At 45.0% G+C, this 19,514-nt stretch overlaps 1 protein-coding gene across 3 annotated transcripts in view; it reads left to right on the forward strand.

Moving 5' to 3' along the window:
- Positions 1-19,514, forward strand: part of TBX20 (T-box transcription factor 20) — a 55,606-nt gene that overhangs the window by 21,783 nt on the left and 14,309 nt on the right. For all 3 annotated transcript variants that reach the window (XM_053265018.1, XM_053265019.1, XM_053265020.1), the window contains exons 4-6: positions 2,550-2,658; positions 5,452-5,610; positions 10,794-10,870. In XM_053265018.1, coding sequence (XP_053120993.1) covers positions 2,550-2,658; positions 5,452-5,610; positions 10,794-10,870 — 345 coding nt within the window. The remainder of the gene's footprint in view (positions 1-2,549; positions 2,659-5,451; positions 5,611-10,793; positions 10,871-19,514) is intronic.

Consider the following 19,514-nt stretch of genomic DNA (forward strand, 5'->3'; position numbering starts at 1 on the left):
GGTCAAGGTGAGTCAGCTCCAGAAGTGGGAAGCTGGTTTAGAGATGCCTCACTGCATAATGCGCCAGGAAGGATGTGTCTTTCCCGGTGAATGAGCTCCACAAGTGAGGAGTTTAAACTACCCACTTTTGGAGCTGGCACAGACCGAGTCAGCACAGCACACTGGTTGGGAGACACTGGTACAGAAGATGGCACTTCAGTGGGTATACCCTTCAGCCCTGAATGGGAGGCATTTGCCCAAATGTCTTCTTCTGCACAATTTTTAGAGGTATAGGAGCCCTGGTGCTCGTTTCCTGGTGATCCCCATAGGAGAGAATAGGAGGGAATTTGGCCACAAGATTTATGCAGCACATTTTTTCTTTCATCATTTGATGTATATTGTTAGCATTTTGAAAATTGGGCCCTATTTTCCCCCTCCTTAATGCAGACCTTATTGTTATGAATGCAGCACCTGAAAACAGGGCAGACCTATACACTGAATTTACTTATTTATATCTATGTAAACTGCTGTGGGAACTTTTTGTTGAAAAACAGTATATAAATATTAGTGGTATTCATTAAAGAGAGGAAAGAGGGGTCATAATGGATAGGGGCAGAGAACTGAGACTAGAGTAGACAAAATCCCAATAGCTAACAACTGGAGGTGTTGCCAACTTCTTTCTCAGACAATATTCCTGTGTTTTTAACAACTGCATGAGACACAGACATTCAGAAAGAGAACCTTTTCCTGGCCAGGTAGTTGTCCTCATGAGAAAAGCTTTGCTTGCTGAATTTCCTCTTATGCTGTTACTAAAGGCACAGGAGCATTTCATTAGAGATGTACACATATCAGATTTGTTTTGAGCTCTAAACGAATAGCAAATTGAAACAGCAGCCAAGCAGGCTTGTTTGGCAAATCAACCTTAGAACTTTTCAAGTGTTTCAAACACCATTTTGAGGCCTGTTTTTCTGGGGAGAGCTGGTCTACCAATTGGGGATTGGTGGGTAAAGTCCTCTAAGTCTGGGGTGGAGGCCTAGTCTACCCACTACAAAGGGTAGACCAGGACTGAATCTACACAACTGTAACTATAGAAGTGTGTCATGTGACTTTGAATGCCTTCTATGAGCTGTTTGAGGAATAGCTTATTGCTTTTGCCCTATTGATAGAACAGCCTTCAGACAGGGGCGTAGCAAGGTTGGAGTGGGCCCAGAGACAAGATTTTAAAATGCCCCCCCCCCCAAGTCCAGGGCCTCCGCACACCCCAGGCCCCCAAGGATTTAAGTCTGATATTCCAAAATAAGTATGCTGCCTGCAAATACATTTCACTGAATACACACACACACATCACAATATATAGTGATATACATTGAGTACTATACATTTGTATTACTTTTAATGCCTAGAACACACTAGAAAGATGAATTATTAAAATGGGCCCCTCGCTGCAGATTAGCAAAGGAGACTTTCAACCATGCAGGGTGAACCTATGTTTGTTTTCCCAGAATTCTGAACAAATTCAGTCAAGTTTGATTGCAGGAGGTTTTTCACAGGAGGCTTTTAAAGCCCTTTAAGACACATCTCCTCTGGAATGGAGGTGCTGCATTCACATGTTGGCCAGATTGACCCTGAAGTCCCTGCAAGTTATTGGGGAGCAGTTCACACACAAGAAAAATAAAATAAAAGCACCACACATGCTTCACAGTTCTCACTCAGACCTTCTGGGTTGCAAAACAACTTGAACATAAGTGCATTTATAAATGAATGAATGAATAAATAAAATTAATAAAATACTGTTCCAGAAGTTTTTGCAATTTTCTGCCATGAAACAAGCCACTTATAGGACTTTTTAGATAGTTTTTTTTAAGTCAGCAAATTTTCCAAGCTGTTTCAAAATAAATATTCAGAGACTTCTCGGTCCCTCCTCCCCCACCCCCATATCCAAGCCCTATGGCAAGCAGATCCCTATATATGGGGGGGGGGGGGCGGGAAAGGTAACCACAAAAAGGAGTTCACACTCTACCTGGCAAATGCTGGTCTGGGTTGAGCAGGGCAGCAAGGGGTCTTCTGCTGCAGAGAACACTCTGGCTGCCTCCTCCTTCCTGGCTTGCTTGGGCCCTACTCGAGTTCAGGCTTCACTGCGGCCTACACGGAGGCCTCCGTGGAAGCCCCGCCCACCCGCCGATCAGCTGAGAGGCGGGAGAAAAGGAGCTCTTTGCAGCTTGCCTGCTGCTTCGATTGCGGGCCAGCAGAACAAGCAGGAGAGACGGCGAAGAGGGCAAGTGGCTGAGAGGCTATGGGGCTGGGCAGGGGGCAATGGGGAGTCACATGAGGTGCCCCTGGGGTGCCCCTCCAGGCAGTGGGGCCCCCAGACAACTGTCTCCCCTTGCCCTATCATTGTTACGCGCCTGCCTTCAGATGAATGCCTGGACCTAAGGCAAGTGGGATGGCTGGCTGGTGATGCCTAGTAAAACTGCTGAAACGGTGTGGTGTTTGACTAACTTTGTTACAAAAGGAAGTGCCATGATACAGATCTGCTTGACTGATGAGCCCTGTGTCTGTTGGCTTTCTAGACTGTACGTGCATCCAGATTCTCCATTTACAGGCGAACAATTGCTGAAGCAGATGGTGTCCTTTGAAAAGGTGAAACTAACAAACAACGAGCTGGATCAGCATGGTCATGTGAGTAACTGGCTCTGTGGAAAGTGAAAACAATGTTACCTGTCTTTGGCAATGATATCTGCCGGCACACCTGTTGCTGGAAACTGGCGGAACGCCTTGATGGCCATAGAGATAGCACTTAAAGGACTTCCCTGGCCAAGTGAGGGGGATCTTGGGAGAGGGCTACAACATTTTGACCCCATTATTATTATCATTAATGGCTGACAAGCTGTGCAAAGCAAGATGGCATTTCTGACCTGCCAGGACTGGACGTGTTGCTCAAGAGTGCGGTTGCACAATGATGTAATGCAGTGTGCAGTGCTGTTTCCACTGGAAACCATGGCAGCAGTGTTGTGCAAGTGTCCCCGCGCTCGTTTTAAAATAGTTGCACAACTGTGCTTTTGTGCATGCAGCACCACCAGAATTGGCTTTCATGTGCACAGCAGCCCCAATGGTTTGGAAACGTTGACGCAGCTTATTGAGCAGCATATTGGCCATTACTATTATTAATCTTAAAAAAAAAAAAAAATTGGACCACTTTTCAGCAAATAGTCCTCAGAACAGTTTTACATAGCAAGAGAAAATAGAAGTTGGTTCCCTGTCCCAAAAGTGCTCACAGTCTTAAAAGCCTCACACAGGTGCGTGTGCACACACACAGGTGTAGCAACCTCTGAGCAAGGGGGGACAATTGTCCCTAGGCCCCAAGAGTCTGGACCCCCTAGACACCCCCTCGCCATTGGCGAGGGCACCACCTTGTCCCCTCCTGCATGCAGCCGTCAAGCAAAGTGCTCATCAGCTGGGAGCGCGAGGCACACCCCTCTTCTCTCCAGCCAGGATTTCACACTGGCTGGGGAGGCAGGGACTCTCCTTTCCCCCAGGCATTGGCCCCTCCCCTGTGTCTGGCATCAGACACAAGGGGGGCACAGCAGGGCAGAGAATGGGGCTGTTGCATCCCCAGCATAGTTTGATCTCCTCATTTCCCTTGTTGGTGGTTGATGGAATTGCTGAAAGGGAGCTCCAAGGAAAGGAGCTCCCTTTCAGCGATTCCACCAATCCCTGACAGGGGAAATGAAACTATGCCAGGGCTGTGACAGTCCTGTTCTCTGCACTGGCCTACCCCCTTGGGGCTGACATCAGATGCAGGGGGTGTGGCTTGGGGCATGTGCGTGCTCAATGCAAAGTGAAATCCATCTTGCACCTAACAGAGGCTAAACAAATTAGGCCCATGTAACTCTTCCTGAACTCCATCTTAAGACTGGTATAAACTGTAGACTTCTGGGCTTTTATCCTCAACTTTCCCCTCCCCTCCCCTAGTTTTGCTTTGCTTAACAGCCTGATGAGGAGTTCTGGAGAACTCAATAGCTTGCTGTTCATGGCTTTCTGTCATTTTGGCTGGGCCTAATAAAGGTATTAATATTATAATGAATAATACTATTACCAAACTGATGCTTTTGGAGTTTTCTAAGGGACTAGCATGGCTACCAACAATTTATATTACTTATTGGGTATTGTTTTATTCTGTAGACAGAGGCAGCTTCTGACTCAGGTGTCAGTTGTGTAGCTGTATCTGTGTGGCGAAGGGTATTAAAGGGAGATTTCCAAGAAACAGACCAGTGCTTTCAAAAAGCAATAGCCAGCAAGCCTGCCGGGAATACAGTAATATGACAAAAGCAAGATACATGCTCTCTCTCCACCTCGCAGAATGTAACTTGAGGGCCCAGGGCAGCAAATACTCTGTAACTTGTCAGATGGATCCTGACTGCCTCTTCTCCAGTTGTAAGAGTGGAAACCATGGCATGCCCCAAGCAAAGAATGTAAAGTCCGCCACACTGAGTTTTTATGGTAGATCCTTCTCTGCAGACAGCTACTGACTTTGATCCGGATATATATATATAGGACACAGCATGCATTCCCATAAAAAGACCATGAAAAGTTTTAAAAGCAGACCAAAAAAAAGGGGGGAGAAAGGTTTTTAAAAAACATTCTACCTCCAATTGCTTTGCTATTCCAACAATTCTTTTTTACTTTATGCCTGGTTTACACAGGAACCAGAATGAGGGGATAGAATGCACTATATGTCACAGTTTGTATCAGTTTGTAGGTGAGGGGATCATCTTTTAAAATGCCTCCTATGTACGGAACTCTCTGCGAGGAAAAGAAATATCCCCCCAACTACCACATCAAGGTGGAACTTTACATCCACTTCCTGCTGTGCTAGTTTTCTCTCTGCAGGAAATTCGTATGCATTCAAACAATGGCACTCCCCACCAGTAGTCTGTATCAGTGGTGGCTGGAAATAGGCTGGGTGGGAAATGAATTGCCTCTCTCTTTCTTGCCTCACCCCATTGCAAGGCATGTAGGCTGGTATCTGCTGGGTTGGGGATTGCAAACCTGCCCAAACCTCAAGGTGTGTAGGCATATAAACACCATGGCGGGATGAAGCAAGAGAGAATGAAGTGTGTGTGGGGGGTGTGTGTGTGAGAACAAGTCACAGCGGCTGCTCGTTTTCTGCCTGCCCCCCACCAGCCCTGGCTGCCACTGGTCTGTATAGTCTACCACCTCAGGGCTCTACCATTTGATAATGCTGATATATAGACCAGATCTCAATTACAAGAACTGTTTTGGGGTCTTTTGGAATGCTGAAATATATAAAATCACATCATTTCTATAGAATAAATAAATGATGAGGTTGGATTGCCGAGTTGACGTGCTGAGTGCATGAAAAGTAAAAATTCACGACAGAATCTGCAAATGCCGAAGAGGTTGAAAGGCACAGACTACAACTGAGCAATGATGCTTCTTTATTTGATTCAGATAATCTTGAATTCAATGCACAAATATCAGCCCAGGGTGCACATCATTAAGAAGAAAGACCACACAGCTTCCTTGCTTAACCTGAAATCTGAAGAATTCAGAACATTTATATTTCCAGAGACGGTGTTTACTGCTGTGACTGCCTACCAAAACCAATTGGTGAGTGTTGCCAAATGGTTTTCAAGCTTTTCTTGACTTGATAAATGCTACAAGGCCAAAACATGAAAATAAGGGCGAAGTTGCAGAATCCTGCAATGATGCAGCTGCTGTCATTAAAAAAAAAAAGTTGTCTAGTCTGAGTTCCAGCTGAAGAGGTCTTGTGTCTATGCTTGGCATGCTTCATGTCATCAGGCGGTTCTGGTGTCCTTCTGAAAGCTGCACTGAACTCTGTGTGCACCACAAAGAGGCGATTCGCACGATCGCCCAACAGCAGGCTAAGGGAGCCTAGCCCGCTTTTGGGTGATCATGTGCTGCAACAGGAGCCACACGGCTCCCAGCAGCAAACCTCGCTACGTCCCCCTCCTCTTAGATGAGGTTAATGGAGCGAGTGCTCCATTGACCTCATCTTTTTGCTCATGTGTTGCCGCAGCACATAGCGGCACATGAGTAGACCCCTGACCAGGAGGCTGCAAGCAGCCTCCCTGGCTCGGGGGTCTCTCCAGGATGCCCTGCACGCTTGCGCGGGTCATCCTGGAACTTCAGGGGGCTACGCGGCCCCTGATCCCTGCAGCCCCCGCCGGCTCTGTGACGGAGCCAGCAGTCGTGTGGGTGGCCAATCTGGCCTCCCAGGGCTGCCTTTGGATTTGCCTTTGGGCTAAGCCCACTCTCCCCGCAAACACCCTTATGGCTCTTCACACTGATCACGTGAAGAGCCTCCTAGTGTGCTTCCTCCAAGTGTGCTGCCAGGGATAGCACGTACTGCAGGCTGGCAAGGTCATGTGATCCCGCTTTCCATCTGAGCTTCTAACAGTCACTTTCTGAGCAGGGAGAGACAATGCACCCACTATTCTCTGGTCAGTGTGACTGTAATAAAGATGATGATACACTCACTATCTGCCACTGCCAGGATAGCGAGGTTGCAAAAAACAGTGTTTGGTTTGGGTGGTTGTTATTATTTCATTTCATTTCCCCTCCTGATCTTCTTTCAAGGAACACAGGGCAGTGTACAGTGTACATGCCTCCCATTTGATCCTCACCACAACCCTTTAAGGTCGGTTGAGCTGAGAGAGAGTGGCTGGCTCAATGTCACCCTGCAGAGCTCTTCTGATGATCTGTGAGAAGAGCTCACGGGCTATCTGCAGGGAAGGAGGGTTAAGCTTACCTTCCCTGTAGATGGTTGGCGCTTAGTCCCTGGGCGGGTGGATCGCCCACCCAGATGAACGGCGGCTTCCCCTGCAGCTTGCCCGGCAGCTCTGGGATTGAAGTGCCGGGACGTGCTGCATCACCCCACCTTGCCCCCCGGAGCCCCAATAATGTACCACATGAGTGCATGGTGCATTACTGGGGTTCCCCCCTCCCCTCCCAAGTGTGCCTGCCGTGGCTGCTTTTCACACAATAAAAAAAAAAAAAAAATGAGGTCAAGGGAGCGCTTGCTCCCTTGACCTCATTTTAGCAGGATGCTACTTAGGCGGGTTTGCCACCTTGTAGCCACCAGGGTCGGGAGCGATCCCAGTGGTTCTCACGTGTGTAAAACCATGCTGGGCTCCCTTTGCCCAATTTTGCAGGTTTGTGTGAATAGCCTCAATGAGTTTAATGCCTGGATTTCTCAAGTCTTTCTCTGATGCTCTAACCACCGCACCACTCCCTTCCTCCAATGCACTTAGGGTGGCATATATGGTTTCTTCCTCACTCGTTTATGCTCATGTCCACCCTGTGATGTAAGCTAAGCTGAGAGGCAGAGTGATGGGGCCAAAGTCACTTAGTGAGCTTCATGGCTGTGTGGGTTTGAACCTGCTTCTCCCAGCACTGTGACATCACTAGACTGCATTGTGGCTGGCCAAGAGAGATGGGCTGGCAGTAACAGTGGTTTCTGGAGGATGGGTGATCAGACTGTTGTTGGGGACTGCCAGTAGGCCCCATGCCTGGTGGTAGGAAGGATCATGGTGACATGGCTCACAGTGACATTGGGTGACCCAAGAGACAAAGCACAGGAGGTGGGTAAGCTTCTGGCAGCCCCTGGAAGTCTTGCGGGCACCAGCAGCCAAGATCTATTTGTCCCCCCGTCTGACCAATTATAGCTATGTACCTGCATTCATTAATGTTGTAATGTGGGATCCATGAAATGATGGAACTACAGGGAATGAAGTTTTCCAAAATCATTTTGGAAATGGTTTGCTTTGCTTTCTGTTTTGAATAGATGGCTAAAATGTTTCATGGAACAAATAGGGCAAATGACTTCTCCTGAGCCAGTTTTTGCAATGCTATTTCTCCAGAACACTTCAGGAACTTGGAATGAAGACTCTTTTCTCTCTCTCTCTCTGCCTTCCCTGTTGTTTAAAGCTCAAAATAGCTCACTGACATGTTTTCTAAGCCGTGTCAGAAGAATCCTCCTCTGATCTTGGATGAAATGCTCACATCCATCCATCTGGAGAGGTGTTATTGGAGAATCACAAGACCACTCTTTAATATCTGAAAGGCAGCCTTTTCTAACACTTCACTGATACAGATATGTCTGAGTTGTCTGATTAAGCAGTGTGACAGTGGGCACGATCCAGCCAAAGCTGGATATGGGCTCAGCATCCGTCCCTGACAAAATGCTGGGTCTGGTGAGACCCAGGTGTATGGCACTGCTGCAGATAAATGGTATGAATGAGGTAGAGCAGTGGAAGGGACAAAGGCACTTTCTAGATCATTTCAGTCTGGTTTATTCGTCTGGAAAATTGCTTGCAAATCTACAGGAGCAGGCTTCATAGTCCTTGAAAGAAGGAGGGAAAGACAGGTAAAATCACTCCCCCACCCCACTGCTGGGCAGCAGAGGAAGGAAGGCACACAAGTTCCTGAGCTCTCTGCACCTCCACTGGGCTCCTTACATTGTCGCACTATCATCCAGCTTTCATAGGGTCAGTGTCAGGGCTTGGCATCGTTGGGCAGCTGCTGAAGGCCATCAGAAAGACACACTGCTGAGCCTCAAGATAACCTTTGTACCTATAGCCTTCATACAATGGTGGCAAAGTGTGGCAAAGACTCTCTTGGCAAGGGATGCACAGCTTTGACCCTCCAGCTGTTGGTGGACTACAACTCCCATCATTCCCAGCCATACTGACCAATAGTCAGGGATGATGGGAGCTGTAGTCCATCAAGTTGCTGCTGGGCCAAAGGCTGTGCAGCCCTGCTCTTGACCAAGAGAATCTCTGTGTTATTGCTGTACTGCCTCTCTCCCATCCCATCTGCTAAGGTAAGCTCTATTAAAAATAGTAGGTTGTTCCACCCAGTAGGCAGGGGCCCATGGAAGGCTGTTTGTTGAGTACCCTCTGAAAGTGGAAACCAGCCCTGCCTGTACAGAACACAGTAATGTCTAAACATGGAGCCGAGCATTTGGGCTCATTGACAGAAATGGTGCATGATCCACAAGCACATGCCGTAAATACTGCTGAATTTCCCAGTGGAACTTCTCTGGAAATCCTAGAGATAAATGCTGTCCTATTATGTATGACTAATGAAAATGGAGCCTCTCTTATTTTTGCCATTTCTTTCAATGCTGGTTTTAAGAGAGCTGATTACATTTCTGCAGGTTATTAGATAAGAGCTAAATACATTACACTTTCAACAAACTATCTCACATTTAAGATTTAAAGGTCATGCATTTGTTTAAACAGTCAAGCCACTGCAACAGAGTTGAATTGCAGGTCAAATTTCACTTTTACAAGCTTTCCTGCAGATGTTCTGTTTATTTGGTCTGATGTATATATTTTTTTCCCAGTGTGGCATGATAAAAAGCACTGTTTCATCATCTAACGCCAACCAAACCAATTTCTGATGTCAAACTTGGCATAAGAACAAAACTAGTTGTATTTTTTTCCAGTAAACAAATTTGAATTTTTATTCATCAATATTTTCCCCCTTTCTAAAGTGAATCTAATAATTAGTAAGACAGCTGCTAAATATTCATATATTCAGAAATGTTGACAGTGGTGCAAATATTTTTCCTTACCCTACAATTGATGTTAACACCCTCTCACTACCAAGTTCTTATTACTGTGACCCAATGGGCTCTGATCCAGATCCAAAACAGTTGATTACCTGTTGTTGGACCATACCATTTCAAGTTGCTAGTGGGGGACTGATATTTAAACGTCCCACCACATAAAATGCTCCATATGTAAATAAAACTAACATGTCAGAGAAGGTTTTTGGTGAACCCTTTCCATGGTATGCTAGTTAGTGCAGGGAGTATTTTGTGCATGGGATGTGTCATTTGGAGCAACTTTGCTTATCCGTATTGGCTGTCCAGAAGTGGAAGAGAAGGTCTCAAAGTGTCCTTTGATACCAGTTGCAAGGGAGCAAGTGAGAGGGAGTCCACTCGGCTCTTGCCTGTGGGCTTCCCAGAGGCATCTGGTGGGCCACTTGTGTGAAACAGGACCCTGGACTAGATAGGCCTTCTGCCTGATCCTGCAGTTCTTAAGTATCCTGCCCCACTCTGCCTCACCTCCTAACATACTTTGAAGCTGCCTTCCTGCTATTTCATATGTGACATCAGGAGCATGGTTGGTGCTGAAGACTACTTTCATGTAGTGAGAGTTGTGTGTAGGCAGAGTAAGCATCTTCATGAATTAGCCCTGTTGTTGTTATGACGACTATTTATATACTGTTTTTCAACAGTCATACTTCCGAAAGTGGTTTATGCAGGAGAAGGTATACAAAATGGTTTCCTATCCCCAAAGGGCTCATAATGTTAAACTAAACAAAAAGAAAAGAGAAACACAAGGGAGATACCAACAGCAGCCTCTGGAGAGGCACCATGAAAACTAGAAATGCATACTTTGTAGGAATGTAGCATCCTACCTTCACTGCCACAATCCCCAGAAACTTTGCAGTTTTTTGGAACCCATTTGCCATTCCGCAAAATTCCTCATGTTTTTCATGATGAGTTTGAATTTGAATTTGCTGAACACTGACTGAAATTAAATGGCCACTCTAGTTCTTGAGTCCATCAATGGTATTGATGGAGCTGAATTGCAATCCTAGCAGGAGGTTGTCTAATTGCCATTCTACCTCTGAATCAAAACAAAAATCTGTCAACTGGGTGGGGAATTTGATGAGAATGGCTTTGGGTCCCACTTCTTAGCTTGCAAGAGTTTTTCGCCAAGTGCTGATTGCAACTGCACTTTTCTCTTTGTTTTCAGATAACCAAGCTGAAAATTGACAGCAACCCTTTTGCTAAAGGATTCAGGGACTCTTCCAGACTCACTGATATTGAGAGGTAATTGGGACTGTTTGCTTACTTTCCCCTCAGATAAGATAATGAGGGGGAGCAGGATGGGGGAGGAATAAGGGGACAGCTGGTATGAAACATATACTTTCTGTTCTTAAGTAGCCATGCATCTGGAGATTATGTTGCATATCAGAGGTCTTGTCTCATGGGGTTTTTTTTACAAATGCTTTTGAACAGTTTGAAGGTAGAACTATTTTTAGTGTTTCAGATGCCTAATGATGTTCATCTTCCTCATCTGGCTTTTCAGACTTATTATTTCTGGACTTCCAAATATAAATATGTATGACACTGTAGGAATAGATGGCAGCATAACTTCTGTGTTTGCCTTTCAGTCTCTGGTACTTCTAAGGCTGTTCTTCATGTCTGTTCTTACAATTCATATCTCTCTGGTCCAAGCCTATTAGAACACTCGAGCTGATTAAAATACTCAGCAAGGTCATGTAGCAGAGTCTTCCCTGGATCCTACATTATATATAGGGTGGTTTTTCATATACCACCCTAAAATAAAAGGAATAAGGTGATAAAGTAAAAAACACACACAATAAAATAACCACAATCAATAACCAGCAGGCTAAAAGAAGCAGCATCAAATTTCAGCATCAAATTCACATCTTATGATTTAAAGGCTTGAGACAATGAAAAGGTCTTTGGTATCAAAATTACAATAAGGTAGCCTCCAAATGAGCCTCTCTATGCAGATGATTCCACAGGTGGGGGGCCACCACCAATAAGGCCCTCTTGCCACCCATATCCCTTCCAATGACAGGAACACTTGGAAGAGAGCCTCCGAAGATGATCTGGAGGTGCAAGAGTTAGAAGTGAGAATTCTAAAGCATTGCTCCTAGCACTGCAGCAATATCTTCTAGCCACTAGAGACATGATGAGATGTTAATAGGTCTGTCTTGGTCAGTTAGAGTCAGAACTGTTCATTTGTTGTTGAAGGCCAGTGCCTGTCTGGGTATGCTGTTCTATGTCTCTCTCAGTATGCAATGTCTTAATTGCTTAATAAATCTTTATTTGTTTTTGAACTCAACTTCTAGACTAGCCTTCTCCCTGAGGTGTAAGGTGTAGGGAAAACTTGTCACTGGGCATTTTCAAACAAGCCATCTCTCTCTCCATGTATGTTCTAGTGATGATACTGGATAGTCCTCTATGCTCCAATGCATATGCTGGTGGCAACAGCAAAAGCTGGGGCATTTGGTAACATGTGCCTCTGAACATATGGTGAGTGCTGTTACCTCATCAGGCAACAACTACAATCAGCACAATTAGTAAGAGTCTACACTCCAGACACCAACACAGAAATGAATTCAGAGGCAATGGAAAGAAATCGCTGTTAAAAATAATATTTATAATTCAATTTGAAGAAATTATTCATATTTATTAATACTGCCCCCACACAAACACTGTACCTTAATTCCCCCAGAAAGTGGTTGTTCATGAGCATGAAACCAGTTTCAAATTTATTTATTATTTATTTATTATAATAAATAAATAATAATAATAATAATAATAATAAATAATAAATTTATTATTATTATTATTTGAAAACCAGTTTCAAATTTATTTATTATTTATTTGTCAAATGAGCATGAAAGCAAACTAGTTTCACACAAGGAGGCCTTACCGGGCTCTCCCAGCAGGTGAGCAGGGAGCAGTCCCTGGGTGGCTGGATTGGCCGCCCACATGATTACTGGCTCCATCACAGAGCCGGTAGGGGTGGCGGGGATCAGGGGCTGCCTGGCTCCCGGAAGTCTCAGGATGTGCCACACCGAGTGCCTGGGGCATCCTGAGGAGACCCCCGAGGCCGGGAGGCTTGTTGGAGCCTCCTGGCTGGGAGTGTCCTCATGAGTTGCTGCAGCACAGGGACACGCTGTGGCATCACACAACCAACCCCCACCCCCAGTTAATGGAGCATTCGCTCTGTTAACCTGGTTTACAGGGAGGGGGAATTAGGCGAGCTAGCTGCCGCGGAACCACTGGGCTCACCTGCGAACCTGGTGGTTCTCACGATCCACAGAAACCGGGCTGGGCTCCTTTAGCCTGATCTCTGTGGATTGTAGGAATAGCTTCAGTATCAATACCTCATAAAGTGTTGGATTCCACAAGATGGATAATGAAGCAGGCCTTGTCTGAGGCCTGAAACAGCAATCTTGTCTCCTATAGAAACCCTCAAGGGCCAAAAAACAATTCAACTCACTCTCCATTCAACGGAGTGTGTGTGTGTGTGTGTGTGTGTGTGTTTTGGGGAGAGAGTTGCAGAAACACAGGAATTTTTTTACAGTTGAAGGATCCTGGGTCATTGAATTTCCTCATTTTTTTTGGAGCTTAGTTGGAGGTGCTACACCCATAATACCCCTGTAAACAAAAGATTGTTTTCTTTAATTGAATACCTTTGCTTTTTAAAATGGAGGAGGATTCTGCAGTGGTGTAACAAGGTCAGAGGGGGACCTGTGCTTAATAAATGAACTTTGGCCCCTTGTCAAATCTTCCCCACCATGGAATTTTTTTGCACTTTATTATGCAAATGCTCCTCAGCAGCACCTTACTGCTGCCGCCACGGATCCTCCTCCTCCTGCTGCCATTTCTTTGCTCTCTCACCCACCTGCTCTTGCCACTCTTGTTGCCACTGGCCCCGCTCACCAGCCAGCTCGCACACCAGTAAGAAGCTGAATGGCCTCTTTCCTGTCTTCAGTGAGGAAAAAGACCATTCTGCTTCTTACCAGTGCGGTCTCCATGGACTGTTTTGCCGGAGTGAGCCATCACAAGAGCATCCTTGGTCACAACAGGCCAGACTCCAGGATCCTTTGCCCTTCCTCATATACATACCCCCTCCTTGGAAGTAATTATGTTCCCTTCCCTTTCCTGAGTAACAGAGAAATAGTGCCCCTCAGCATTCCCCCTGCTGCCAGAAATTTTGCTTGTGTTAGGCTGTTTTTGTTGTGGGGCTCTTACAAGGACAACAGTGCAATCACTTTCATATGAAGGGCTTGCATGGCATTTAAAGGGATTTAAATGCCCTTTCCCTGCCAAGGGTGGGTGGTCCATTCCAAAAAGGCACGATCACGGTTGGCGTGCCCCCTTGAGTGGTCAGCGTGCCCCCCTGTGCAAGGCCTCTGTTCTCTCTTGTTAATGATAGGACATTTGCACAGTGACCCACACAGAGGAGAATTTGATGCTCCATGTGTCTGGGCATAGTTGGGTGGGTAGACTGGGGAAACACCAGGACTGGGGACAGATATTTACTCTCATTCAAATTTCCCAGGTCTGGACTGGCATCGCAACATATGCAGATCTGCTGCCATGGAGAATCACGGGAAAGGGGAGCCCAGGTTGTCTGTGACACCAGTAGAGTGGGGTTGCCATTCTGGGCAAAAATAAAGATGGATATGTTCAAATGGGCAGACAGGCTGGCAAAGGGCCTGCTTTGACTGATTCTTGGTGACAGCCACCAAGACAGGGAGAGGTGTTGCTGGGGTACCCATCCCCATGGCTTGCTTGTTTGGAGCAACCAGACTGGGTGGCATCTGCCAGCATGCATGTCTCCATGACCTAACGCTCTTGTCAGAAAGTGGTCCATGGGAGAATGGCTTTCATCACATATTATTAGTGATTCTGCCCAATCCCCCTGTCTCTCCGGTCTGTTCTTCTCATGAGTTGTGAAGGCCCCATGGCCTTCCACTCTCATGAGAGAGCAGTCTGCTCAGGAGTAGCATCTGTCATCATCACACATGTAGAATAACTCCTTTCACTGAAGGTAATGCTGATCCTGCTGCCCAGACCTTTTCATGAGTTTGCCTAAGGACCGCAAACATTAACCCAAGGGGAAGGGGCTAGACTCCACTTTCCCAACATCACTGTACAAAAAAATAGACCAGAGCCATTCAAGAATTCCTGGGTAGGGCTACCTTTTAAACTGATCCAGGGTATTGCTGCACCTGCCATATATTATATGGGATCTAATGGAGTTGCCCTGTGACTGCACGTGCTTGTGAACATACATCTTTATCACTTCATTTTTGGAGAGCAAAATACACAGTGCCCATCATTCCATCCTGTCCCCTTTATCTTCTGAATGCCAGGAGGGGGGAACAAGGGACAGAATTTGAAGAGGGCGTGACCCCATGTGACTTGCCTGTTTGATAGCTTACAGGCTTGGGATGGGACACGGCGGCATCCCTGTTGTCAGGCAACTGCTTTATTAAATTGGACACAAGAGGGCCAGGCAAGTGCTTGGAGAGGCAGCCAGTGAGAAGCACCATAGGCTTTGAGCAGGCGCGATCCTGGGTGGGTCTGGGCTGCCCTCTCTATGATTAGAGTTCCAGAAACAGCACAAAACTGTGGTTCTGGTGGCGTCCACATTCGGACATAATACTGCAGCCATAAAATCTCAGGTTGGGAAGGCGAAACTCACTACAAACCAAAGGTTCAAATTGGAGTTTGTCAAGGGAAACCACAAGCTGCTTTTGCTGTGAAACTGCGGTTTCACACATTTGGATGTACACAAATTCCAACCTCCGCCCCATTTAACTGTGGTTTCTCATTACGTGTGAGTGCAGCCTTAGGGGGAAAGACTCAACTGCGTTCTTGAGATTTCATGTCTGTTTTTCAACATTTGCTCATAACTTAGCCATTTCCCCATAGATTCAATGAAAAAACGGGACACTGGTGATTCTGAGTGTGAAAATGCCCCTTCTAGCACAAATAGTGCAAAGAGAAAGCTTTGAGAAGCCACAGAAGGTTGGGGTGGATGGGTGGTTCGGGTGAAATAACTCCTGTCCTTGTGTAATACCTAGTGCACCCCACCTGATTGACAGGAACACACCAAATACTTTGGGTTGACTTCATGCATACCAATAAATAAAAAGGATATGGGCCCACCTAACATATTTATTTACTCAGTGAGCTACAGTTGGAAATGGATATAGTTTGGATAAAGCAACTGTACTGTATTTAAGCAGCTTATAGATGATTGATCATAAAGCATGTGATAGATCCTAAGAGAGAATATAGTTTCTAAAATATGTGGGGTTAAGTCATTTAGGATTTATAGCTTTAAAAAAGAGATTTAAGAATTGTGACTGGAATCCAGTGCAGATGTTGGGATAGTCGTATTATCTATTTTCTGTAATGTGCCCTTCTTACAATTGGACCCTTATGATATCCTATTGACTAGTGAGAATTTTTATTGGTACATTTTGCTTGACCATTTTTATTAGTGTGTTTTGATCCATTAAAATAGTTGAATGCAAGTATTTTCTCATACATTTTTGATAGGTAGTAAGATTCAGACAACAGACTTACCAGAGTACTTTAACTAGTCCTTTCTATGCTGGGGGCACAATTTTAATTCTTTTCCTCCTGTTCTCCCATTGGGCCCTATCACTAACACATGTTCAAAAAGATCATGCTACATGATTCATTATTTTAATAACTTTAAGACCACCTTCCTTACTGAGGAGCAAGTTCCATGAATTCAGTAGTACCTACTAGCAGTAAACATGTTAAGAATTAGGCAGTGTATATGTGGCATGACTTGAGGTCCATATTGTGCCCCATTCTAGCTGGTGCTTTCAGCAGGTGAATGCCCCTAATCACACATTCCTACTTATGCTTCTGGTTTAGCAAGAGGTTACCACACAGCAAATGATTGCTTGTATAAATAATGTGTTCAGCTGCATTTCTTAGGCTGGATCTGGGGTTGGGCTGAAAGTTTCCCATCAATAACTTTTGGCTAAATTTGAGGGCAGAGGGAATTCAAGTCCAGGATAGCAAAAGAGGGGCAAAATTGTCTCACCTGTTTGGCATTTTCAGGGCTGGTGGGAATTCACTGGTGCTCGTCTTGGCCCCTTTTGCCTAGTTGTCCCCATTTTGTCCCCCCCACAATGCCCTGGAGATGCCCTGGAGTAGGTGTACCTAGAGCCACCCAATGGTGCAGCGGGAAATGACTTGCCTAGCAAGCATGAGGTTGCCGATTTGAATCCCTGCTGGTGTGTTTCCCAACACCTATATCGGGCAGCAACAATAAAGGAAGATGCTGAAAGGCATCATCTCATACTGTGTGGGAGATGGCAATGATAAACCCCTCCTGTATTCTACCAAAGACAACCACGGGGCTCTGTGGTCACCAGGAGTTGACACCGACTCAACGGCACACTTTACCTAAGTGTACCTGCATCAGGATGTTCAATATTCTGACAGGGATTCTGGGAAAAACAAAATAATAGCTGTCCGTCTACAGGGGCTAGGAGGAGTGCTGGTGTACCCTCCCCATCACTTCCCCTGAAACTTGCCAAAATATCCTCCATTTTCTCAACCATTTCAGGCTGGCTTCGATACACACAGTAGAATGGGTTGGGAACGAGATGGCAAAATCTGAGGTGATAAGAATGCTGTACCATTTCAGATGGTAGGTGAGATAATATCAGATGGTAGGTGAGGTAATAAATGTTTGAATACTCTGCTATGTAAGTAAAACTTCTTGGAAGCAAAAAACAGCTTCTAGCCAGCCATCCCTTCTCCCTGCCACACAGTTCTTTGCTCTCTTGCCCACCTGCTCTTGCCACCATGCAGTTTTCCTCTGCATGGCACAGAACTTTTTTTGTGGGTGATTGTTTAAACATGGTCTTGCTACCTGAAGAGCTATCCTATCATCTCGGAGCTTTGTTGCCTCATTCTGATGAATGTGTAGATAAATGCCCGTATGAGCTTTTGCTTGCCAACAAAATCTGGAGGATTTCTACCCAGGGATAGATTGTCTAAATCTGGTGAGTATGAATTTTGCTGTGAAAATTCAGTTCATCCTTACTGCCCCAATATGATGCTGTGGACACTGGTCCACTCTGGAGAAGTATAATGTTCTTGAGAGGGACCAAAAATGAGAAAATTCAATTCTACAAGCTAGGGGCATAAAAAGGATCTTAACAGAAAGATAGATCTATCAAGCTGTGCTTTGGAAGCACTAGAAGGGGTCTTTAGTGTATATTTTAGATGAAACTAAAAGCTATGCATTACACAATTTCAATAATTTCATTTAATGGACCTTGAAGACAAGTTACAAAGTTAATAGAGTCTCAAATGCCACTTGTGAAAATAAACAATATTATCTGTTCCATTTACATGCTTTGGCACAGACTGTTCGCAAGTTCACATTCACACCTTCTTCTTGAAAGGTGGATATTTGATTAGCCCTTGTAATCAGATAATCCATTTTGTGAATGAGCTTTCTAAGGCAGACACAATTTTGTGTATGAATGATGTGAGATATTGGCATTTCATAATGGTCACCTGTGCCGTTCAAAACATCTAAGAGAACTCCCATTCATCACACACTGTGAGGCTTTGAGTTGACCTAAATAGTGTGAATGTGGGACAAAGCTTTGGATTTCATTTCCAGATATTTAAGTCTGCTTTTTTTCCTAACTAGCCTTTAGGGAGGGAAGCAAATCAGATCAATTGATCTTTAGAGACCTAAAGAAATTAAATTAGGCTGGAGTCAGTTACTGCACTAAACCATCTAGTAATTGGATTGCTCCTTGTAACTGATTGAAAACAGCCTCTATCTGCAACAATATAGGCTAGCTTTCCTTACAGTAGATCTGAGAGAAAAACACATCTTTTTATGACATGATGACAGAAATTGCACTTTTCTAGCCTAATTGAATATGGTTTTATAAATATGTGACTCTAACAATTTCAAACTTCCCATTTCAGATTTACAATCCCTGTCAGGGTTTAATTTGAGCTATGACTGAACTTGGGGATCTTTGAGCACAGCTCTGCAAACTGTTTTCAGTGCCAAAGCTTAGTCTCAAAGCACATTAAATAACAATTAAAACTAAGGTACTTCTGAGCATGTACAGATTCCTGGCATCACTGAGGACTTTGTAACTGGCAGATTCATATCTGGGTTTACAGACAAGGTCAGATGTGTGGCTTCTAGGAAGGCTGAGCCCCATCACTTCTTTTTGAAAAGTTAAACATTGCTCACTATGTATAGATTGCCATATTGCCTAGAAATGTGGAATTTTTCAGGCTTTCTACTCAGTGCTAGGTAGTACTTCACCTAATGCTGGGGCTGTTTCTTACTGCATTTTTCAGCAGTAATACTTTATGGTAGAACACTTCATTCTAGTACTGCTAAGTTCAAGCAGCTTTGAGGCATGTTTGCTTTGTCCCAATGCTGTGTGTGTGTGTGTGTGTGTGTGTGTGTGTTTGTGGGGGTAAGATTATGACCCTATATGTCTGACTTCCACACACTGGAAGGAAAGATAAGGTGGCTTCAGACATTATAAAAATGCCCCTCTAGCCAGGAAGCTGATTGCAAAGAATTTAGGACCCACAAAAGGAAGTACATTTTCACACAATGCATCATTAACCTATGGAATTCTCTGCCATGGGATGTGGTGACAGCCAACAACCTGGATGGCTTTAAGAAGGATTTGGATAAATTCATGGAGGACAAGTCTGTCAATGGCCACTAGTCCAAGGGCTATAGGCCATCTCCAGCTTCAGAGGTAGGATGCCTCTGAACACCAGTTTCAGGGAAGTAAGCAATATCAGTTGCTGAGAGGGCATGCCCTCAGCTCTTGTCTGTGGGTTTCCCAGTGGCATCTTCCTGGCCACTGTGTGA

This window comes from Hemicordylus capensis, chromosome 6, assembly GCF_027244095.1.
Source record: "Hemicordylus capensis ecotype Gifberg chromosome 6, rHemCap1.1.pri, whole genome shotgun sequence".
Taxonomy (NCBI): domain Eukaryota; kingdom Metazoa; phylum Chordata; class Lepidosauria; order Squamata; family Cordylidae; genus Hemicordylus; species Hemicordylus capensis.